The sequence below is a fragment of the Vicugna pacos genome, chromosome 6, assembly GCF_048564905.1.
Source record: "Vicugna pacos chromosome 6, VicPac4, whole genome shotgun sequence".
In the NCBI taxonomy this organism is placed as follows: Eukaryota; Metazoa; Chordata; class Mammalia; order Artiodactyla; family Camelidae; genus Vicugna; species Vicugna pacos.
This window is the reverse complement of record NC_132992.1, coordinates 65,320,367-65,346,644: the sequence shown is the minus strand read 5'-3', so window position 1 is coordinate 65,346,644 and position 26,278 is coordinate 65,320,367. Positions and strand designations below refer to the sequence as shown.

The 26,278-nt window shown below is 33.1% G+C and overlaps 1 protein-coding gene across 8 annotated transcripts in view; it reads right to left on the bottom strand.

Moving 5' to 3' along the window:
- Window positions 1-26,278, bottom strand: part of GPHN (gephyrin) — a 432,492-nt gene that overhangs the window by 179,402 nt on the left and 226,812 nt on the right. For 4 of the 8 annotated variants that reach the window (XM_006206955.3, XM_072963275.1, XM_072963276.1 and 1 more), the window contains exons 7-9: window positions 23,731-24,003; window positions 22,329-22,436; window positions 4,072-4,206 (exon numbers count right to left, since the gene is read on the bottom strand). In XM_006206955.3, coding sequence (XP_006207017.1) covers window positions 4,072-4,206; window positions 22,329-22,436; window positions 23,731-24,003 — 516 coding nt within the window. The remainder of the gene's footprint in view (window positions 1-4,071; window positions 4,207-22,328; window positions 22,437-23,730; window positions 24,004-26,278) is intronic. The other 4 variants (XM_006206958.4, XM_072963279.1, XM_072963278.1 and 1 more) reach the window with 1 other exon arrangement.

Below are 26,278 nucleotides of genomic sequence, written 5' to 3'. Positions count from 1 at the left end.
CCACTTGTGGGAGACTATCACCATTTTAGAACTTGAGTACTCTAGATATTGCCCACTCATAGAATCTACATACCAGACTTTTTTGGCTTAGGCACTAGTTTACTTAGAGCAACGAAAGACTAAAATTCCAAGTTTGGTCTTAAGCTATAATTCATTGTGTCTTCAAGTAAGAAGAGTGAAAAGCATTTGTCACTTCAGTCAGATTTCATTAAAAGAAAATATCTGATATAAAAGAAATTATTTTTCCCCATTTAAAATAAAATATTATGTCATTTCACCAAATAAATTTTTTGCTAGAGACAATGCCATTCAATGAAGAATTGTTTAAAAAGATAACATCTTGTTGTCTTCATTAGATTGTGACAAGCATACTAAAAAGGAAATCCAAATGGTTTATCTTATAGATCTTGTTCTCACTATACCAGGAAAATCTAAAAGGATCAAAGCACAATCTAAGACATTATATTGCAGTGAGCATACAAAATGTGAAATCAAAATAATGTTTAATATTATAGCTGTTGACCTAAAAGAAATAGATGCATAGACGCAAATGGACAGCAAGTCTTTCAGTTTAAAAACTGCCCAGTGATAAAAAGTTACACAGGGAAAGCTTAGAACTGTTAGTTTTGAATCATAATTTGGTTATTTAACCCTCCTGTGTTTTCACAAAGACTATGTTAAGTGTTTCTGATGATTATTCAAGAGTATTCTGTACTCCTGCTGATAAATCATAGCACTATTATAATTTGTAGTTGCCTGTTTTATCTGTTTATAAAGCCAAGAACAATGTTATTTGTTTACCAATGCTTTTTGAGCACTAGGCAAAGACTTATTTAATAAATTAATAACTCTGCTGGGGAGGCAAGGATCAGCAGTTTCATCCTAGACACAAAGCTCAAAGAAGTGGAATAACTTGCTTAATGCAGTATAGTTATTAAATAGAGAAAACAGCATTTGAATCCAGGTTTTCTATTATCAAGTCAAGTGCTCTTTCTAGTGCTGATTTCTCAAGACTGTGTTGTATTCCCAACGTAAAGAAAACTTATTTGCACATATATGTCTACACAAGACAGACTGCCTGCCTAATCTTCAGAAGAGGGATTTCTATGGGGTTTGGCCAACAGTAATATGTACTAAATTATAAATACCACACCCAAAATGCAGTTAACAGTAACAGTAACAATGTCAAACTCAACCTGTGTTCTAATTTTGTGCTAGAAATCATTCCTGGGATGTCTCGTACATATCTTAGACTAAACACATTCAAAACCAAAAGGTATTAACTCTCCTTTGCTTTTTCTTTTTTATTCCTTAATATAGTTAATAACATCATCATTTACCCATATCTTGAATTAGAAACCTGACTTACTTTTTTGCCGGGGAGGGAGGAAAGTAATTAGGTTTTTATTTATTTGTTTTTAGTGTAAGTATTGGGATTGAACCCAGGACCTTGTGCATGCTAGAAAACCTGACTTACTTTTTGATTTCTTCTCTGCTTTAAATTTTAATGCTAAAAAATTAAAATTAAAAAAATTACCTAGAACAAATTTAGTTGCTAAATCCTATGGCCTTGAAATGTGACTCAGTGGGCAAAGGCAAAACAAACAAACAAACCATTATTTAAAATGAAAAGAACTGACATCTGAAGTTAGATTTTGAAGTCACTGACTTAGGCTATTTATGTAAAAGTGAGGTTTTAGTCTGAGAGTTCTTGATTGGTGACAACTGATTGATGGTGGTTATTATTGCTGAATATAATTCTCACAACCTCTACCTAGCAAAAGGTTTGTTTTTATACTAATCCTTCATGTCCCTGGTGAAATGTTACTCTAGGCCTCCTCTGATCATCCTAAGTGAGATTTCCCTCTTATTACTATCACTATACATTTTCATTTCTTATTAGCATGGATTTCATTTTATCATTATATATTTATTATGATTTTTAGTTATTCTAATTAAATTTATTTAAAATGTATCTATTTATTTCAGTATACCATTGACTAAACTGTAAATTCCATGAGGGCAGACATTATACCTATCACTGATATAAAAGTACATATAAAGGCATCTAGTTTAGGTTACATTAAGCAATCTTATAATTTGAGACTTTAAATAGGAAATTAATTTGACTTTCTTCACTCTTTTTTTAAAAAATTAATACTCAAACATTTTTAATTATATTAGTATTCAACCTTAAAAGTTTAATTTAAAAATTACACCAAAGTAATAATTTTATCTTTGAGGTTACATTCTGGTGCTGGTAACAATTATCTAAAAGGAACAGAATCTTATTTCTAGATAAAAATACAGGAAAAAAATTCCTCAAAAAAAGATATTCAAATATACCATTTATTTGAATTCACTGTCAATTTGAACATCTAAATGTTAACTATGGGAAAAATATCAAGACAAGCCTCTTGTTCTCCTATAGTTTTGCAATAAGTGAATTAACTTAATAAATGTGGAAATACAAAGTGATTTTAAAAATTGTATTTAATATTCCCTTTGTAATTAAAATGTAATTACAAAGTTTTAAAAAGGCTCAAGAATTACTATGCATAATTAAATGTAGCTTAAAATATTCATGTACACAGTGTATCAGTAAGGAAAAAAAATACTTGTGTCTTAGATAATTCTGTATTCCCATCATTAAGGTCTTAATATCTGTTGAATGAGGAAACTTTTATAGTGGACTTAACATTTAGCTTTAATTATCTCCTAGGTTTAATAAATGAGTACAACTTGTATAGTTAGAATTTAATTAAATCAAAACATAAATTATTCTGTTCAAAAAATTTATAAGACATGGACGAGATTCTTCTACCCAATTTAAAACTTGTGAACTCCATGTAGCTGACTGGCACCCAAAATATAAATGTATAACATATGTTTTATGTCTAGAATGTTCTTACACCTTTTCTTCATTGAAGATTTAGGACTTCAATTTTTTTAGGCTATAAAATTAATATCAGTTATTTTTGACACAGGTCTAAAAACAATGATATACAACAGTAACACTGAAGACTGCTTAAAAGGCTGTACCATGGAATGCAAAAGCAACTACACTACACATATCAAGAACTGGTTGAGATTGCTTCTAGTCAAATCCAATGATGACATTCATAAAACTCATAGAAAAGTTGGAATTGAGGAAGACAGCTGTATAAGTCCTTAATTTGATGACAGAGAAAAAGCCATGGTTTGAAAAATTACCTGCAAATCCCTGGAATAAATGTAGTATATAGCCTGATATCTTAACACCACGTCTTATCAAATAAGAAGGAATGTTACTGCTAACCTTTTGATGCTAAGATTAGATCCATCCCACAGAAAACTTGAAAAGCACAGAAGACTAACTTTACCCGGGAAGGGATATTCCAGGAGAAAGTATCAGTCATAATCAGGTTTGCTACTTAATTTATCATACACATGAAGATGTCAGGCAGCAAATAAATGTCTAATACTTTCCCCATTCCCTTATATAATTTTACTTGGGAAAAATTATAAAAAATAAATACTAAGATACAGCCTCCCTCCCCCAAAGGTTGGCATTAAAACTTTCTAATCAATTTAGATTTGTTTCCAAATATTAGGCAGCAACATTCCAAGTTGAATATGTTTGAAAAAATCTGGAATGATACTAGAGCAGGGAGCTACCCCAGCCTGGACCAAGTTTAAAAAAATATCCCTTTTGTGACATTATTTTATTTTGTTAATCTTGCTGTTTATTGGCCAGAAATACATTCATCCTCTGCATAAACAAGTAACTTCATATCTATACTAATGAGCATGCTAAAAAATAGCAAGTCTACAACAAAGAAACAGGAGCTACAGAAAGTGATACCTGTAGCTATAATGTAGTAGGCATTTTGCATGAAATTTCTATTGTTCTACTGTTAGCCTTATATGACAATTTGTGATACATTAGGCAGTAACTATCGGATAGCCCATTCATTTTTCATTGTATTATCTTGCATGCAATCCAACCTCGACAGGCAAAGGGAAACATTGGTTAGTTTTCCCAGATTCACACAGTAGAGCAAGTGTAAGGTGCCAAGGAACTATACTTACTTTTGGTGTTGGGCAGGAAGCTGTAGAAAGGCGAGATGTAGCCTGAGCACGAGGCGATTCTGAAGGAGTAGTGCTGAGGGAGGCTGTGTCTCGTGGGAGCACCTGAACACCACGAGAAATGATGGAGTCGGGAATCTGAACAAGAGGAACAAGTATGGTTCAATATTCTGAAAATACCAACAATATGTAAAATCACTGCCTACAGCAAACATTTTTTTTTTGGGGTGGGCATTCTCTGCTGCTCAGCAATCAGATATTTGGTCTCATTTACCATTACATATAAAAGCATCCAATAATTTAAGATTGAGTAGAAACCTTCAGATGTAAAGTATTTTTTTTTTGTCAAATGATATTTCATCAGAGCTTTTTTTTTTTTTAATGAGGCAGTATAGTATTGTAGTGAGGAGCAAAGTGTTTGGCATTCATGTACTAGGTCTGCCATTTAATAGTTATTTAATTCATAGATATTTTTCATTTCCCTTTCAGAGTCATGGTCCACCCTTCTTCACCCTCTCTGCTCCAAACTAACATGTATAGACATAATCAATAAGCTAGCTGTTTTGTGCTGTCTGGTCTCTAGTTGGGTTCAGCTAATGGGAGGCACTGTCAGGAAACTAAAGATTTGGAGGACAGTAAGGTCTGATATTTATTCCCCTGGCTCCTTCTCTACCAGGTCACCATCAGTTGGTTATGATCACAGCCTCTATCAGATGATCTTTGCTTACAGCTTTTTTTTCTGGATTCCAATAACAGCTCCCTCCTTTGCTCCAACTTTTAATAGTTCCCATTATTACTAGTCCCAGGGTGCTGCATTATGTTTTGTTGCTTTCCTTAAAAATCTGCCCAAGATCTTGTAAATATCATAGTCCTTTATTAAACTCTTCTCAGTGTGTGTGTGTGTGTGCGTGTGTGTGTGTGTGTGTGTGTGTATTTTCTTAATGCCCTGGTGTGGGGGCCAGGGCTTCACACGGAGCATGGGAGTGTTGGGGTGGGGCTGGGGGTGGCAGGATTTGGGGCGGGCTGCCTGACAGCCTGAGTAGCAATGGCCACTGCCAATGTATATATTTTTTAAATTGTCATTTCCTTTAACTAAAATATGTGGATGATCGCATTTACCTCACTCAATTACTGCTGAAAGTTAAACAAGATAATGTATACAAATTACCTAGCACTTCCAAGTATTAAATACTTAATAATTATTGGCTATTACTCGTTATTATGTTATGCCTATCAACATGGTAAAGATTGATGAAATTGAGTATCACTATTAGTAAAAATACACAAACATAAGGAAAAATAAGGTGGATTTCTTATTTTTTAATTATTAATATTTATATTGATTATAAAATCTATTATTTAGGGCTATGCATAATTTAGTTCATGTTCTGGACTAGTGCTAGTGGGCATAGGTCTTCAAATCTCAATGAGAACTTGACTACTTAGAAGTTTTGTGCACAAGAGGGGAAATACACATGATAAAAGAATAAGCAATTCACATTTAGTCAACAAATATCACTAACTATGTGAAAAGAAGAAAGCGGTAGTCAGACTTTGTCACTAGAAAGGTGCTCCTTATCTTACACATCATCTCTTTCTTGTAAAGGACATAATACTATTTCCTTAGAAGCTCTTTTATTTAGTTTCCATACCTACATCCTCAATACCAAAGGTATTACTACCGTGTGATTTATGAACAATATTTCCGTAACTAGGAAGAAAAGCAGTGGAAATTCTGAGAAGAAAAATGGTTCCATTTGCTAGTACAACTGAATACTGAATTGCGATATTTTTTTAAATGGAGGTAGTCTAATTTAGAAGAGCTATATGTTGCCACTTATGTCTAATAAAAAAGGCCATGTGTTAAAAAGGTCAAATTGCCCCTATTATGCTTCACATAATATTATGTTCCTCCCCTTCACAGAAATTACCCACACTTAAGCTACATTTATATGTGTACTAGTTGGATAAATGTCTAACTCCCACACCAGAATGCATTGTCACGACGTTGAAACTGTGTTTTTGCTACTATTATATGTACCTAACGAAGCATCTGCACAAAGTAGTATGCATGTGTGATATATATTTCCAGCCTCACACACACTCTCCCCTTCCTCCAATAAACAAAAGAGTAAGATATTTGAGGGAGAAGATACATTTAAATTCTGAAGTACATACTTTTGGGTTACTGGTTTGGGAATGCCCAATAAGCTGTTGGAAATATGAGTCTGGAGCTCAGGTGAAAGTTAGGGATTGGATATATACTTTAGGAATTATAATGGAGGTGACAGTTTCAGTCATGCAAATGTTTCAGGTCACCCAAGAAGAGCATGTTAAAAGAACAAAAGATGCCAGTTAAAAATTCTGGGTGATAATCATAGTAAGGGGTTAATAAAAGAAAAAGAGGAAAAATCTGTTAATAGTATGATGGTATATCCTAGTTTTCCTTGAATAATCTGGGTTTATTCTATTATCCTGGTTCAATTACTAAATAGCACATCTTCTCACTTTCAAAAGTATTTCAGTTTGGAGATAAACTATTTAGTCTCCCTATCTTTAACAAATTGTTAGAGACAAAAGAGGAAAATCAAGACAGTGAACATAAAGGAAAAAGAGAAGAAATTTTCAAGGAGATGTTATAAAATATCAAGTATTGGAGAGAACAACTGGTTATTTACATTAAAAAAAGTGAAGTTCTACCCTGACTTCACACCATATACAAACATTATCTCAAAATGGATCAAAGATGTAAATGTAAGTGCTATAATGATAAGCATCTCAAAAGAAAATAGGGGAACAAATATTCTTTACCTTGGATTTGGTAATTAATTCTTAGATATGATATCAAAAGCATAAGGAACAAAAGAAAATTTAGACAAATTGGACAGCATCAAAATTAAAAAGATCTGTGCATCACAGGACAGTATCAAGAAAACCTGAAAAGATAACCAATAGAATGGGAGAAAGTATTTGCAAATCATATCTGATAATGGTCCCAAATCCAGAATATATAAAGAATACTTCAACTCAACAACAAAAGAGAATCCATTAAAAAGAAAAAAACCCCAAAATCCTCCTCATTTTAAGAAAAGAGCAAAAGACTTGAACAGACATCTCTCTGAAAAAGATATACAAATGGCCAACAAGCAACATGAAGAAATGTTCATTATGACTAGTTATTAGGGAAAATTACAAATCAAAATCACAATGAGATACCCACTTCACACTCACTCAATGGCTATAATTTAAAAAAAAAAAGGAAAATAACAAATGCTGTTGAGTATGTAGAGGAACTGGAAACCTCATACATGTTGTTAGGGATGTAAAATGGTGCAGCTCTGCACAAAACAATTTGGCGGTACCTCACCAAGTTAAACATAGAATCATACGACTCAACTATTCTACTCCCAGGTGTACACCCAAGAGAATCAAAAACTAGTGTTCAACCAGACACTTGTACACGAATATTCATAGCAGCATTATTTTAATAACCAAAAAGTGGAAAGAACTGAAATGTCTGTCAGCTGATCAATGGTTCAACAATATGTGGCACATCTACACAATGGAATACCTACAGCCACAAAAAGAAGTACTGATACATGCTATAACATGGATAAACCTTGAAAACATGACGTGAAGTGAAAGAAGCTAGACATAAAAAGCCACATATTATATGATTCCATTTATATGTAATGTCCAGAGTAGGTAAATACATAGACAGTAAATAAATTAGCGGTTGCTAGGGGATGGGGGGCAGGTTACAAGGAGTGATTGCTTAATGGGTGTGGTGTTTTTTGGGGGGGTGATAAAATATTTTGGAATTAGATAGATGTGATGGTTGCACAACATTGTTAATGTACTAAAAGTTACTGAACTGTACATTTTAAAATAGTGAATTTCATGTTATGTGAATTTTACTTCAATTAAATTTAAAAAGAAATCCTCCTCTAATCTAGCATAATGAAAATTTTGTCCCATATAAACTAGAAAAGTTTTATAATTTTGTCTTTCATATTCAGGTCTCTAATAAGCATCTTTTATTTAAAAAAGAACTTCACTAGTGTAGTACAAACTCTGTCATACATCAGGTGTCCATATGTGGTGGCATTTTTTTTAGGCTTCTATTCTGTTTCATTGATCTAAGTGTTAATTTTTGTGCCAATAATGTACTACTTTATATCATTTTAAGTCTTCATATTTATAGAGCAGATCTTCTCACTTTGTTCTTTTTCATATTCAAGAGTAACTTGGTTATTTTTGGTCCTTTGCACTTTCATTCTATATAAATTTTAGAAGCAGCTTGTCAAGTTACTCTCTCCCTCTTAATTAAATACAACAAACACACACCACTTACAAACTGTTAGGATTTTATTAACTACTTTGTACAGAAAGGGACAGAAAAGTTTTGAAGGCTACAACTCTAACTGATTAAAAAGTGTTTACTTCTGGAGGTGTATGATGGTGAATGACACGAGATGGTGGTTCAAGTGGATGTTAACCTTATCTATGTTTCATTTTTAAATAAAAAGGATGTATTTGTGTATCACTATATGTTAAAATTAGCAGTGAAAACCATGGGAAGAGTTGTTTGAAAAATTAAGAAATGGTCAACATATTCAATAGTTAGGAGAAGTCAAAACAATGAGCACAACTGTCTTGTACACAGTTGATACATAATTTTTTCTTTAATAATAAGGAAGTAGAAGCTGCCATCAACTTCGGGAATTATAAGCCCTCTTTGAGATAAAAGGAATGGAGCAAAATATTAACTCATAAAAATAGTTTAAGCAGAAAGAACAGTTGATTACCCTTGATGAACTTTATTTTGATATAACATGAAAGAGAAGAGAATAGGGGAAATGAGGAGATGAGAAAAGGTAAAGGTCTCAAAATTCCAATCATCAATGTATATAAAGGAATCAAAAAGAGATGAATGAAAGGCTTGCTGAAGAGTAGTCAGGTTCCACTTAAGAGTCAGCAGAATTTGCAGTGGGTTAAGTCAGCACAAGTAAGGAGAAATGCCAAATCATTTTCAAAAGAAATAACATTCCTACTTTTTGAGAACTAATCTGTATTCCTATTATCTTATGCAACTGACAGCATGGGGAAAACAATCTGCCCCAGTTGACCTCAAGCCCTCTGTAGATATGCAGTGTAATTTCAACCATGAATTATTAAACAATAGAATTTTCCTCATTAAGGGAAATTATAATAGGAATACATACTTTCTTAGGAACTAAGCTGATTCTTTCTAGTTATGAAGTTCTTCTGTCCTAAAGCTACTCTGATTGATCAGGCAAACACTTCTAAAAGAAAAAATGGAGAATTATTTTAGCAATATTAGAATACATAGCCAAAATATCATTTCCCTTTATGAACTCTGTAGTCTTTTGAAATGCCAGTAAAGATACCAATAAAATACAAAATTTTGTATTTTGATGCCAAGGAAATTCTTAAGTGAGAATATATTTCCCCTTTGAATCATTTTCATCACTTAATTTTTTTTGTTGTTTTGAAAAAATATTTAAACTTACAGAAAAGTTACAAGACTAATACAATAAAAGATCTTTCTATTATTTGAATTTAATTTTGGGGGCAAATTTATAGTAACTGGAGTGAGTCTCCCAATGCAGCCATGTATGAATAAGTATGGCTTCCATAGCTACAATTTGTCAGTCTACACGTTAAGGCTTTTGAAGTCCTTGTCCAGTGTGGTGGTTAGTCCCACCATATGAACCCTTTCCTAGTAACTTCTCTGTTTAGAGACCTCTAAAGTAGGTTGCAATCTTTCCAAATCCTAACTAGACATCCAAGTGTGCAATATATGATCTGAACTAATAATAAAAATAGACTATATATGAATACCTAAGTGGGTTCTTTCAGAAAATATACACCATTATCTTTCCAGAACTTCTAATACTGATACTTTAGAAGCTATGATTGTTACGAAAATTTTACTAAAGAACAATACTATCAAACCAATGTATCTTGAGTTCAGTAAGGTATTTGATAAGTCATATATTTGACAAGAATTCATAAAATTCTTGGAACAAGATAGACAAAGTGGGTTTTGATGGGCTAGAAGAGAAAATATATGTTAGCTGGTTAAGCAATTAACCAATATGATTTCTGGTATTATGTGGAAATGGCCTATCCTAAAAAAAAGTCTTATCCTAAACGACAGCATGATTAATGTATTTGCAGGTGACAACACTAGAAAACACAGGTAAAATACCAAATGGCAGATACAGATTTAAAAAATGTCTCTGTAGGCAAGACTGATCAGTTGAATGCAGCAAAATGAAATTTAGTAAGGATAAATGTAAAGACCTGGATTTAGATTAAAATCAATGGTAGAAAAAATCCAGAAGAATTTACGATTCATATTTATAAAAAAAAGCTACACTTCATGATTTTGTCTAGACAGTGAACTTATGAGGTATGACTATAACAAATCTTTCCTAATAAGCATAAAAATTTAAATATTCATGAGTTTCTTTACAATAAGTATTAATACTGACTAAAATTATTCTTCCATTATTTAAAATTATTCAGAATTTTTGTTCTCAATGGTATTAATCAGACCCCTTATTATATGTTATTACATAAAAAATTTGCCTTCCAGGAAAATAAAAAGGTATAATCTTGCTGAATATCTGTATTCTAGTATCAATTTCTGAAGGTATATCTATATAAAACACTTAGAATAGGGTCTGCTATATAATTAGCATTTAAAAGCTATATATTATCATTACTATAGATGATTAATATATTTGTTTACTATAGGGAGAGAATATGCTGATTATTTGCCTATATTGTGGAAGAGTCCTTACGCATTATGGGTAATGCTGAATATATCTTGGGTTTTTTTATAGCTGTTTCATGAACTTAGATAGATCATATAAGCTAAGAGATGTGACCCTTCTCTCACAGAACTTACAGTCTACATATATAGAAATCAAACACATACAAATACATAATTATAAATTGTGGCAAGTGCTATAAAAAAAGAACAACGTGTTATGAGAGAATAACTAAAAGCATGATTTATATTGGAAAAGGCAGATCAGAGAAGTCTTTCTGTGAAAAAGAAATACTGAAACTGGGACAGAAAGAATAAACAGAAGTTAGTCAAGCAGAGTGGGGCTAAGAGTTTTTAGGTAGTGGGAACAGCATGTATATAGTTTAGTGAGCAATGAGGAGAGGGAGAAAGATGCTAAGAGAAGAGCCTAGAAAAGGACGGAGGAGCCAGATCGTGTAGAATCTAGCAGAACATGTCAAGGAGTTCTGGTTTTATTCTAAATGTTATGAGAATGTATGAGAAGGTTTCAAGTAGGAAAATGACATGATTTACTTTACGTTTTAAAAAGCTCACTCTGGCTACAAGGGGAAGAGTGAATGGAAGAGAAGCAAAGGTAGAACTCATGAAACCAGACACTGAAAGAATTAAGGTGAAAGATAATAAAGAATTAGACCAAGTTGTTCCCTGGTAATTTATCATGGCAAGTAATTCCAATAAAGTAAAATTCTATGAGCCACCAATAAACTCACAAAATTTCCTAAAATGGGATCTGGAATAGTAGATTAGTTTCTCATCTCATGAGAATTCTAGCAGTTATGATACATATGTAAAACTGGTTCATTTAAGAAAATATTCTCATGTTATAAAGTTAGTTCCTAAAGGACAGGGCCCAGGTCATATATAATTGCTCAAACCCTCACAGCATCTAGCAGATGATATACACATATTAGTGTCAAAATAAATATTTGGTGAATGAATGTAATACAAAAAGAGAGATAAATATAGACTAGATTTATGAAAGACTTTATGTAGGAGACTGGACTTCAGCTGGCTCAGGAGTTCTTAAACTAATAATCTGTCCTGCAATTGTACTCAATGTTCATGTGTATAAGCCTTTGGAGAGGGGCAGCAATATTAATTACACTCCCAAAGTTGGTCACCACCTATAAAAAATGTAAGAACCACTCAGCTAGGCCTTAAAAGATGACTAAAGGTTGAATAAGATGGAAGAAGAAAGGACTGTTTAGTCAGGCAAAGGAAAGAGGAAGTGTGGAGGGAGACTTGTCTATGTGTGGAGGGTTCAGTTAGTATCAGTGAGCATATCAACACCTTACTATTGAATATTTACTTTTATCCAGATACTGTTAAATGATTTTACATGTTTTCCTATTTGAATATTCATAACTTACTCATAAATTAAGAAGTTAATATCATTATTAATCCTATTTCAGAGAAAATGGGCTTAGAAAGGAGAAGCAATTCACCCAATGTCATAGAACCAGTGATTGACGGATCTGAAACAGTCTGATGCCGAAGATCATGTTGTTAAAGCACAATGCATACTATTTCCCACATTTGAAAAAGGTCTATTTAGTTTATTTTAATAAAGAGCTTTCCATCTGTTTTATTGATAATAGTAAGCTTTGTGAAAACTTATAAGAATATATACTTATTAGCCCAAGTAATAATTACTACAAATTCATCACACATACATACATAATCAGTCCACAATATTACTCAAAGGTCAATGGTAGGAAAAGACATTTGGCATCCTAGCAAGCCTATCCCTATATTAAAACTCCTTGGTTTTTCCAATTCAAATTTTGAGAAAGTCAAATATTTACTATTAAAGATATATATAGCCTTCTACAAAATCTTGCTATGTGGCATCCATACGAATAGACACAAAGAATAAAAAAGCATATTAAGCACGTGGACATCTTGAACGAAAATTTTATTTTATTTTACTTTGTAAACTTCCATGCATTATGGTATTCATTTAATATGCCAGGAAAAATTGTGAAAGACTCTGAAATGAACTAAAGATATTAGGTGTTCTGTGTAATGAACCATTCTGAATTAGCTGCACTGTTTGCAGTCTTTCAGATATTTTATAATCCTAAGTTGTAAAAAACTGATAGTAATGTAAACAGTTTTTCTCCAAATGATCCTTTTATACCATAGAAGTGCAATGGACTGCTGTGTAGGTAATGACCAAGTGTTGCATTCATTTGTAAATTCATTTCAGCACTCGCAGTGCCTATATATTTGTGTTCTTTGAATTTTCCTGTTAACCAGTTGTAACATCTTTCTGGTTCCCTCATTAATTAATGAATGAAATCACATCTCTGTTAAGTATTCATTTGGTCATGATTTTACTTTAAAAGAATAATTCCTTAAGTTTTAGAGATCATCCACCGAGATGCCCAATGGATTCATCTAACAGAATCAGGTAAACTGCACTGCCAGAGAAGAGCACTATTAAGCACTTGTTTAAGCCCACAAGTATCTTTTTTTTTAGCAATCAGAAATGAATCCTAAATGCCAACAGAACTTTACTTAGATGACTATCTGTTTCTTTAGGTTTAAAAAAACTTAAAAAAATCCATTATATAGATTTGTGTTTTGTTTTTGTTTCTAGTTTGTGCACTACCAGGAAATTATTGCTCTCTGGTGACAGCCATGCTTGAGACTTTGGTTTTATGGTCTGACCAATTGGTGATCTCTGTAAATGAATTACAGAAGTCTATCCTCTGTTGAGTGAAAGATGACAGAGAATCATATTTGTAGTCCTTTTTATGTGTTTACTTCTCTATTTTGAGCTCAAAAGAATTGAGTTTGGTGCCCTCTGGGAAAGAGAACAGGTCTTTGATTTTTTTTGTGGCGGTAGTATTGGGGATGAGTTTTTATGTTTCTGTATTTACTCTGGACCTGTGGCTGAAGTTGCAGAATTGAAACTATGAGCTTTCTCTTTGTTTGTGTATCTGTAATTCCTTTACCCATTGTGTGAGTGTGAAATGTTTCCCAATCTCTGTAAAGTATTAAATTACACTGTCTATTATGTAAAAGGAGCTTTGTTCTGACTGGCTTACAGAGGTAAATAAATGCTTAGGTAAGTCAGTTATTTCTACTATCCACCCCACCCCCCCAAAAGTTGAATTCCTAAGACTTCAAATATGCTATACTTAAAAAAATCTTCTAATAGAAACTAACCTGTAAATATTTTAAGAATCTAAGTTCACATAATTAGGGTAAATCTTTGGCAAATAAGACTAGTTTAATAATTTTAGTTTAAAATATAAGTCTTAAAATTTTTCTAATATTATACAATGTAATACAAGTAAACGGTTTCCTTCTTTCTTGGGTTGTTTTCCCTAAACATATACAGGCTTACTGATTGAACAAGCTAACATTACTCCTACATAAAGTATGTCAGCTTGAACATAATTTTCATGATCTTTAGGTAACAAACTTTGGACTGACATTAAACTGAATTAATTAATGGATAATCATTAGATGCCTAGATAATTTTTAAATAGGATAAAATAGGAAACATTGATTACTAATCATAATTAAAACTTCATTATTGTGGTGAAAAAATATATATTATAAAATTTACCATTTTAACCAGTTTTAAGTGTACAATTAAATGGCATTAAGTAAATTCACAATGTACTGCAAACATCACTACTATCCATTTCCAGAACTTTTTCATCACCTCAAAGAGAAATTCCATACCCTTTAAACAATACCGTCTCATTCCCCACTTTCATCTATCCTATTTTCTGCCTCTACTAATTTGACTATTCTGAGTACCTCATGTAAGTGAACTCACATAATACTTGTCCTTTTATGTCTGGCTTATTAAACTCAGCATAATGTTTTCAAGGTTCATCCATGTTACAGCATGTATCAGAAATTAATTTCCTCTTATGGCTGAATAACATTCCATTACATGTACATAACACATTTTGTTTATCCATTTGTCCATCAATGGATATTTGGGTTGTTTTCCACTTTTTGGCCATTGTGAATATTGGTCCTGTAAACACTGGTGTACTAGTCCTTGCTTTCAATTCTTTTGGGTATATAACTAGAAGTGAAATTGCTGGATCACATGTTTAACTTTCAGAGGAACCACGAAAGTGTTTTTCACAGTGGTGGCACCATTTTATACTCCCTCCAGCAATGCACGAGGGTTCCAGTTTCTCCATATTCTTTGCTAACACTTATTTTCCGGTTTTCTTGGGGAGGGGTTGATAAAACACCCAAATGGATATGAAGCGGTATCTCACTGTCGTTTTGATCTGCAGTTCTCTATTGAGTACTGACATTAAGTATCTTTTCGTGTGCATACTGCTATTTGTATACCTTCTTTGAAGAAATGTCTATTCAAATTCTTCACCCACGTTTCAATTGGATTTTTTGTTGCTGTTACTCAGTTGCAGGTGTTCTTTATATAATTTATATATTAATCTTTTCTTACAGGATTTGCAAATATTTTCTTGCACTTTGTTGGCTACCTTTTCACTATCTTGATAGTGTCCTTTGATGCAAAGAGGTTTTTAACTGGATGAAGTCTGATTTATTTTTCTTTTATGGCACTGATTACTAATCATAATTTTAAGTTTGCATACTTTAGCTTATTTGCTATGTAGATGCTAGAGTTTTGTGTCATGTTTATGAACATCTTCCTTTTTTGCCATTTTAATAAGTAGTCAAAGGATTGCGTGTTGCTGTAGAAAATTACATTATGTATGTTCATGAGCTTTGCTGTCTGCTGAAATATGCATATATAAGATAGTTCTTAATTATCTACCCCAAATTTTCTCTGTGAAACAGAAATGATTTCCATTAAAAGTTATAATTAATTTGAATCACTGAGACTATAGTAGAAGCAATAGTGATAGAGATATACAACTGAGCACGGGCTTTTATGTTTTAAGGGAAAAAAATTTTTGCCCGAAAACAGTAGGCATCAAACTTTACAGTCTCTGGACCCCTTAACATTTTAAAAACTTATTTAGACCTCTTAAGAGCTTTTGTACATGTAGGTTATAACTATCAATATTTACTGAATTAGAAATCAAAACAAAACAATAATTTTAAACACTTATTAACTCATTTTAAAAAAGCAATGAATAATATATTGCATATTAAAAAATTACATCATCATATTACTATGGAGATAGTTTTCATTTTTGGATCATCTGAGACAGAACTGTAGTCCTAAAGTAAAGTATCAGTTCTTCCAGAATATTTGAAAGAACATAATGAAGGATAAAACCAGGAAAGTGAAGTTTATTTCCTTTGATTTACAATGCCTGAGCCTAAAAGTAAGTTATAAAACATGTTAAAATATCAACAAAGTTCACGTAATTTTGATGGCCTTTTCCCCCTGGCTTATTGATCAGTACCTTTATCTATTATCTATGTAAACTGCCTAGATAGCAGAGATGCTGTGTCTTATCAGAATACTTTTCTGTGCTATATGTTTATTTTATTATCTGCTTGAGTATTTAAGTGGAATAAGAAAGAACAAAAAGTTTCTCACTTATGAAGGAATTAATCCTTAACTGTGCTACCTCTTATGCTTTTAAAAATGTTTGATTGTCATTTTAATTAAAAAGGCAACCAAAAATTATTTCTCAGGCATCCATTACCCTACCTTAAATCAGGTATTCAAATTTCCTCTGACAACTCTCTTTGAATCCTAAATATGGAATAAATCTTTTAAAAATTTCAGGGTATCTTTCACTTAAAACTATCTTTGAAATTTCCCAGCAGGCTCCTAGTAATCACAAAAGTTTGTTGTTTCAGCATAGATAAAGAGTGATGAAAGATATACTTAGGTTTGTTACATGTGTTACAACTATAAATTTCATGGGAAACTGTCACATCAAAAGAGAAGTCCCCTGGGAGTTCAAAATTTGTAGATACTGACAGGCATATGCAAAATAGATAAACAAGATTATACTGCATAGCACAGGGAAGTATATACAAGATCTTGTGGTAGCTCACAACGAAAAAAAATGTGACAATGAAAACCCACACAATTTTGTAAATTCTGATTTCTTAAAACTAAAATGAAACATTTAAGAATGATACTTGATTCTCACTGATTCCCTCAGAATTCTTACTAAGTCTGTTAACTTTTCTGGACAATATAGTGATTTCCATGGATTGAATAAGAATGTCTTCCTTTTAAATAGGATATAATTAGAGAGATTGATGGCGGAACCAAGGACTTATCTGGAGTGCCATGTTTGAGAATAGTGCTCATTTAATCAGATGTTGACTACCACTTCTGAAGAACAAAGACTGGTTGTACTCACAAAGCGAATACCTGCAAAGCCCTCCCAGGAAAAATGACCTGTTACCTAGAATACAGGGTCTCATCCTTGCATTTGGTAAGGAAGGTCACTTATATATGGTAATAAAATTTTGGTGACCTTGATTAGAGAGGAAGTCATCTAATAACAGGTACTTGCAAATGAAATATGGTGAAGTGAGTTTCCTGGGCTTGGTTTTACTGGAATGTCAAAAACAGAAACTTTTAAGTAAAAGCAGAATCTGAGATTTCCTATGGACAACTTCCAGATTAAAGTTAATTTTGCAGCCTCAGTATTTGCAAAGCAAATTCAAGGTCTATACGGTTAATTAATAACTTGCTGCAGCTAAATAATCAAGAGACCAGCCAATTTTTTTGCATCAACAATCATGTTTGGGGTATAGAGATTTGTCAGAAAAATGAGCAAGAAAGATTATTAAATGTCTTGATCTGTGTATCCTTCTGGGCAATCTTCACTTTTTACCTTCACTATTTTACAACTCTGCAAGTTATAGAAAATGGATACTAATGCAAATTATTGTCTATACAAATGCAAATGAATTTTGTTCTGAGAAAAAAAAAGTGATTATTGCTCTGTGTATATTGACAGTTTTGTATCTATTTTAAAATCCATTCCAGCCTATGTGACTGCTGATATATGTATGTGTCCTTTGATTTTTTTTTTTGAACTGGTTTAACAGCTTACTGTTCTCTAATTAATTAGTTAACTAAAATCTTTGACACTTATTTTATATTTCTATGAGTGTAATGATTCAACCTTTAAAAATACTATCCTTTCACACTAACATTATCATACCGTGTTCTTCAAAGTGTTTGATTTCATAGATTCATCTAAATCTATTTCTGATTCCAGTGGTGCTTATAGCTTAAAGATTTGTTGCTTGGATCAGTAAACTTCCAGAGTAAATATATTCTATTGTTCATAATTCTTAGATTGTGCAATGCATTTTATCTTCAAGTATTCTAAACTGAGGTCCCAAAATCATAATTCTCATTTTTGAGGAGAATTTGTAACTATCTAGTCATCTCCTAGAACATCATCCTTTGTCTTTCTCTTGCACTGAGAGGTGCCATAGTAGAGAGATTAAGAGTTCTGATTCAGGAGCCAGGCTGCCTGGACTCGAATACCAGTTCAGTCACTAGTTATATGTCCTGAACCACTTTGTGCTTCAGTTTTCTCATAGGTAAAAGACAATGTATGTAAACTGTTGATATATGTAAAATGTTTTAAAGAGTGTCATTCAATTAATATTATTTTAATATACCAAAATCCTTAGGGATAGAAAGAAACAATAAAACCACATACATATAAAATGTATATTCTTCAATTTTCTGACCAAAACTTTGTGTCTCTGGTCTTTTGTAATGGTGTCATTTATTTCCAGGCAAGTATGTAAGAATGGCAGGTTGCTAACTCTAAGCATTTTCTCTCATAAGTTCCAAATAAATGCTCTAGGAAGACAGACTCTTCCTGACTGGCTATATCAACCTAACATATTGTTTCCTCTATATTCTTTACCAAAAGGAAATCAGCAACTCTTTTTCCTTCCAGGGCAAACAGCAGATTTTCCTGCATCCAGTGGAGCCTGGGGAACACCATTATTATGTGGGATTTCTCCAGATTTAATTTCTGTCAGTAAGACATGGTTTCCTGTTATGTATCTCCAGGGTGATCTTCCCTCTTTGTCTCAAATTTCTCATTGCCTCTCATTATGACTTGGATTTCTGAACCTATTAGTTACCTTAAGGCTGCAAAGTTAAGTTATAATCTCTTCAGATTTGGATCCAGTCTCCTTGCAAAGACCTTTACATTTACTTGGTAACCACAGAGGGGCAAGATTTATTTTCCTTCTGTGTGTCACACTCCGCTACTGTTTATCTTCTTGAATCAGGTTTCTCACACAAACATGAAACTTTAGGGATTCCTATTCGACATATTTCTGTTATTATAAGGAAGACTTTTCAGCTCTTTGATGAGATAGTACATACTGAGATAAATTAGTTAAGATGCTTTTTCACTGTAGACAACAGTTTACCCTTCTCTGTCTCTAATTAGTTGTTTTTTTAAAGTAATTTATTGGCTTAGGTAACTGAAAAGTCAAGAGGTAGGTGTAATTCAACAGGGACTTGAGTAAGTGGTTGAACAATGTGACCAAGACCCCAAATCTCTCCCCCCCCACCCCTTTCTCAGTATTGCTTCTTTACTGTTGGCTCCATTATTGGCAGGCATTCCTTTCATGGTTCCATAACGGCAACTTTTAGAGTTATACATTTCCTCATTCATATCCGGTAGGAAACAGAGAGTCCCTGTCCCCAGTAGTTCAAATAAAATCTAAGAGATGAGACGCACTTGCTCTAACTGACCTGAATTACATGTTTCTTGAACTAAAAACTGTGACTACATGAAATGTATACGCTGATGATATTAAGCCAATCTACCCTGGAAGGTTAGTTAATACCACTCAAACTGGGAAATGTGTAGTATTAGGAAGAGGGAATGGGAAATGGCTGCTGGAGAGGCAACTAATTAATACCCACTATGAGAGGCATTCCTCAAGCCTCTTTATTTCCTGAAAAAGCAAGATAATCAGTTTGGCAATCACCAACAATCAGATTACTAGGAATTAACTATTGAAGAGTCAGTACCACTGATCAGGTTTCGCTTTCTTAAGTGTAAGAAGTGGATAATTGAGTTAGGAAAGTAAAGAAGCAAAAAAAGAAAGAACTCTTTATGAGCTGGAATAATTCATTTATATTTGTATTCTGAGCCTTGTATTCATATTTGTATTCTGAGCTTGTATTCATAGCACCTAGAAAGAACTGTGTAATAGTGTACTCAATTTACAAAGTTTATAATTTCCCCAATATATCTTATTTGCTAAAATAACCTCTTGTGACATGTAATTACCATTATAGATGAGAAACTGAATTTTAAATCCTAAGTAATTTGCCTCAAATATTAATTGGTAAAGTCAGAGCTCCTATCCAGGTCTCTGATTTTAAGTTACATAATTTTTACATTAATCCAAATTAATCCAAATTGCTTCACATGCCTTAGAATGTGACCAGCTGAAGGAAATTGTGGTTCTTCTTCAATAGTTAATCAGATCCCCCCTTTCAAAATTTAATTTTTAAATTTTACATTGGTAAAGCTTGTGAAACCAGACAAACAGTTCATAGAATTATTCCAAATGACTGTTATCATGTAGAGATCTGAAACACTGGCAACAAATTCAGGGTAATCCAAGCCAATGAGGCTCATGAATGAAGTTAGTGCCAAATAAATCATTCACAGAGATAACATTTTTTTTAGGAGCACAAAAACATTAAACACCTTCGTGTTCATTATTTTCTGTTACCTCTTTTGTCTTTTTCATTTTTTTTATGAATGCTAGATCTGAAGAACAAGAATATTATATTCACTGATGTACAGCTCTCATTATCATTTGTCAAAGGAAGCACAAAAACATGAATCTACTTACAAAACTGAGTATTTGTCAAAAAGACCATAACCACTACTTACAAATGATTAATAATTTACCAATAAATAATTTTATTTAATTTATTAAATCAATTTACTAATAATCAATTTATTAATGATTAATAATCTACTAATTTCAGAATATTATATTTATACCACATCACTATTATATTAATGTCTATAATGTTTAATTTATTAATAATAAATTTAATTTGTGCAAAATTCAGTTTAAAAAGTTAATAAATGAGAAGTTCTTGGATGATGCCATATGATGACAGCTAGAACACTTAAACAGCCATTCCCAACTATTTCCTCAAGAGAATTAAGCCCTAATAATTCAAAGAATCCATTGTATGTAATAATTAGTTTCTCTCCAATACATCTAGAATGGGACTAGTTATGTACAACCCTTGGGAGAACTTAAAAAAAGAGATGCTCCAAGTCACTTTCTGTGCAATAACATGAAACTCAGAATATGATAACTTAAAAAGCTTGGTTATGAATACAAAACTTCCAAATACTTCAGTATGAAATCCAGGATGATTATTACAGTTGCTACAGTTGTTGCTTTATAATATGAGAATACAAAAGACAATTTCTGCTTAAAGTTCGGTACATTTTGGAATGTTTATAATTTATGCAAAGCATTAGCTGGAGAATTCAGTCGTCAACTGAAATTCATTGATAATTTTACTCATCGATATTTACATTTTCTACTTGGCCTTTGACTTAGCTAAGTTTATTCCCAACCAGGCATGGCTTATTGAATATAAGGGTTGAAGTCATCATTTGGCAGTGTATCTCCCAAGAGAATACTGATGTTAGTTTTCTTCCCTGCATCCTCCTGAAATTCTGGGCGTTTTTACTTCCTCAGTATTTAAAACCAAATTTCACTTTATTACTTATTTTTCTTCTTTTTTCCTCTCATTTTATATCCATATTAGAAACTGAGAAAGTTTTTTTGTTTTTTCCAGCCATGATGTAACAGTTACTGCTTATTCAGTTATACTTATAAGTTTAATCTTTTCTAGCCTGGCACTTTATACAAAGTATTATTCAGCCAATGACTGAAAGAAGCTATATGTATCCTTAAAAGTTTCTATCTGAAGATTAGTAATATCAAAATTTGTATACAAAGACTCAACTCTCTAAATGGTTGTAATGAGAACATAGTGAAGGAAAAGAAAATAAGATGCAAAATCATAAGAAAAAAGCAAGGTTAAAACAAATTAAATACTATCTTGACCAATCTATTTAGATTTTAAAACTTAAAGCGATCTTCTTAAGGGATTATCTTAATCAAACCAGATAATTTATTTAAGGGTATGTGGTGAAATTACTTAAGAAAAAAAAAAAAACCTCTAAGCAATGAGTTTCTTAGAAGCCATGTGATGAAAGTTCATTGCCATATAGTACCAAATCTTAATGATGTTAGAGTACCTCACATACAGGAGAAACTCTATTAAATTCCCAGCTGGAAGTGGCCCTTACTCTATCACAAAAAAGCAGTATTGAGGGTCCTTCAGAATGAAAACACATCTTCTGTAATGTTATAGCCTGCCTCCAAGGATAGGAGGAAGGCTGTATGCTTGCAAAATTGTTAATGCAAAAGCCTCTTGTCTTACCCGTTCCTCTGAACTGCCTGTTGCATCATGGGAATAATTGATGAGACCAGGGATGGGCTGCTCACCGTGTGCCATGATAACAGCAGGACTGGTGTAGAATGGATGCTTCTAATGCACAACACACAACAACTATGAATATAGTGACAGGAAAACATGAAACTATACAAGCAAAATGACTGGAAAGAAAAAAAGGGTGAAAACAAATGGAACAATGAAATGTCAAAAATTCAGTACAATGACAAAATCAGCTTTGATTTCAAATGGTATAAGCTTTTGCTTAAGGTTGAAATCAATGGTACTTTTTACCCTTTTAGTTAAGAGTAAAAATAAGAGAACACATAATGATTTTAAAATGTACCTGTTTCATTCATCAGTCCCATAAAAACAAAACAGAACAAAACAAACTTTACACACAACTTAAATACTTACTATCCTTAAGAACTTGATGGATCACTGAATGGATCTGGAGATAGAATGATCCAGTCTTCAGTGAAAGAACCACCTACTGGTTATCGGAATAGACACTTCAAAAGGATCTCTATGATCCTTTCCAATACACATGTCAAAAAAAAAAAACCCAATAAAAAAACCCCTCATGCTAATCTCATAGACAAAATACCTGGATGAGCCATAAAACTTCAGAAATTACTTCACATAGTGGTTAGATTTTCAATCTTTCTACTTCAAGACTTTAAAGTACACAAGATGGATTATACTAGGTATGGATAATAATGTAAATCATGATCTGTGACTTAATTAAGATGATGACTAAATTTACTTAAGTATGGTACTCTATTTACTCCCAGAATTGCCCAAAGAGAATCTGTAGCACTTGGTACTGTTCTAGTAATATTTTTTACTTTATTAAATGGAAAATACAAATATCTTACATCAATTTCTTCTCTATACAACTAGGGTAATATGTGTCCAATAGTTAAATAAGTGCTTAGTGAATTGCTAAAAAGTTCTGTTTTTAAAAAAATATTTATGAATTTTTCTAATTCTTGAATCATCTTGGTCTCTTACCTTCAGTTTGGGGCTTATTTAAGAATTTGTAAATATTTGATGTTCTGAATATATAAACACTGTATATTTAGTATCATCACAAAAATGACATCTTCAAACAGTTCTTAGATGTCACATTGTTTATCATTGCAGTTATTACTTCAATAGGTAAGAGCAGTATCTTTAATGACCCAGAACTCAACAAACCTCAATGCCTTCAAGAACTCTACATAATGGAGGGAATATAGCTGTGGAGTGTCACGAATATCCCAGTTCTTTTTTAAGGATGCTCTGACTTGGTATTTAACTTATGGAAGAATGGGATGCAAAGAGGGATGAAATCAATACATTTACCTGTGGGTCCTTTAGATCTCTGGGTCTCTCTCAACAGGCTTACCTTGGCAGCAATGGCTGCTGCAGTTATATGTGATGAAGAACTGTCTTCTGTTGAAGCAACACCACTGTCTTTCTTCTCTTCTTCCTCTTCTTCACATTGAACCCCTTTGTCTTCAGTCTGTTTATGGGGGCTAGTTGTGGGAGGAGGGGAAAGAGGTGGTGGTGGGGAAGGTAAATCTTCAAGTTCATCATGCACTTCCTTTACTTTTACAATGGCGTCACGTAAAAGGTCAATGGCATGAGGTAGAGCTGGCAGTATGAACTGAAAGCATTCCTGTATGCAAGAGGAAGAAAAATGAAGATAAAGCATTTTTATAGGCATACAGAATGGTAGCAATCAAGTTTGTTTGTGATTTTGGATCTGTATTTCTCTCCATCCGTCTTAAGAATGAATCATATTTAAAGCATTGTTTTTGTAATGTGAAATATTAAATAAGCATGGCATATATTATAGTATCCTCCCTAAGCTGAAGAACTACAATACTATACAAGTACACAGTACTTTTTTTAAAGTAAAATTTCTACACAGCTTTGGGGTTTAAAGATACCGTTTTTACCTTTATGGTTAGAGCAGAGTACTAGAACTAACAAAGCAACTGGGTAGTGAACTGTTTTATTCAGAGAGCTAAAGTTCTGACTATCATCATAAAGTATAGCTAGGCAACATGCACAGTATGTAAAAACACATATAAGTTTGTACAGAGCACTACATAAAAATCAATATAGTCTCTTGCTTTAAAAAAATTTTTTTTTGTGAAGGAAAGTACAGCATTATTGCAGGGTGCCAAGGAAAGAGAACAGGCAGCTAATGCTCAAAAGATGCCCACTATTACCAATAATGTACCAGCAAAAGAGAATAGGTAAGAACTTTAAAAGGGGAACATACGGCCAGATACGTTTAGGAAATATGTTTCGGCAAAAGTCTTTCTTTTCTATATTTAAAGTAACTTACCTTAAAATCTCACAAGTAAAGAAATATCTTAAAATTTACAGAGGGCTATACCTGGAATACCTGGAAGGTACTTAATCTTTTAAACTACTGGTAAAGATTGTAAAGAATTTATCCTTGATTAAAAAGAGGTTTGGCCTTTACTCTCAGCTTCTGGGAGGTGATCTGGAGTTCCTTGTAGTGTCATGCCTAATAAGGGTGTCTCTGTTTGCCTGGGGGCTTTGGCCAGTGAACAGTCACAACAATGTAGTTTATAATGAGTGCTTTGGGAAACATGGTCAGTTTTGTCTCTGGAAAAAACTGGGAGTGGCTAGACTAAAGCTCAATCTTGCAGGCAATATGTGATCAAGTCTCGATAAAAACTCGGGACACCAAAGGCAAAGAGGTGTGTGCCTAGTAGCAAAACTCGGTGACTACTATCTTATTTTATTGCTAAGAGGAGATAATTCTGTCCATGACTCCATGGAAGAGGATGACCAGAAGTCCCCTGTTTGGTATCTCTTTTAGTCTCTGCCCTATGTGCTTCCTTCCTTGAGTGATTTCAATCTCTGTTCTTTCCCTGTAATATACCATGACTGTGAGTATAACAGCTCTCAGTGAGTTCTGTGAGTCCTTCTAGTGAATGATTAAAAGTGAGGGTGATTTTAGAAATTCCCTTAATGACAACTGGTGTCAGAAGTGACGGTAGTCTTGTGGAATGCTCCAACTTTGTAGTTGGCTAACTTCTACAGTTGGCCAAACTCCTCACAGTTGGTGCTAAGAAGTGGGATTTGATAGAAAGACCCTGACCCACTGAAACATGTGATCTAGGAAGTGGAAGGAAGAGAGGATAGGGGATGAAGAATCTTTAGTACCTGGATGAACACAGGGTCACCCACAGTATGGAAATGCAGCTTCAATTAGTTACTGGAGATAAAATTAGCAATTAAATTTTGAAATGAAAGATCTAACTCCTAAGGAGTTGTATCACTGGATGCATAAAGAAATACAAAATAACAAGAAACAAGGTAAATATACAACCCCCTGGTTAATGTTATCTGTACTAGCCAAAACAAAAGTAATGGAGAATATTGGGGTGGATCCTGAGACTGGGCCAAACTTTGATTCTGGATAGTCTGCTATATAGCTCCTAGCCTCAGAGCTTCTTCCAAAGCAAAAATTTACGTTGAAGCAATAAATAGTGAATAAACTTAGACTGATTCATTAAAAAATGGGGAAAGAGAAAAATAAGAGATGTAAGGGACTTGTCCTAGCAGTGTGAAAGTATTTAAATGGTTAGGAAATATATGAATAAAGTGAGCATCAATAAAGGCAAAACAGATTTCTTAAAGAAGCACTGTTGTGGGTTGAGTGGACAGATGGGAGCCCTTTCTGGTCTCCTAACATTCAGGGGTCCTAAGTAAATCTCTACCCTAGTTTGGAGGAATTTCAAAGCTAGGAGGCAAAGAAACCTTACCTTGAATCACCTTAAGTGATGGTCCCATAATCTAATCAAGATAATACCTCATAAAAGGGTCTGGATCCCTTGGCCCAATCCAGGTCTAGAAATTCAAGTCTATATGCACACAAATCATGAGACAGAGAAGAGACTTTTCTAGGA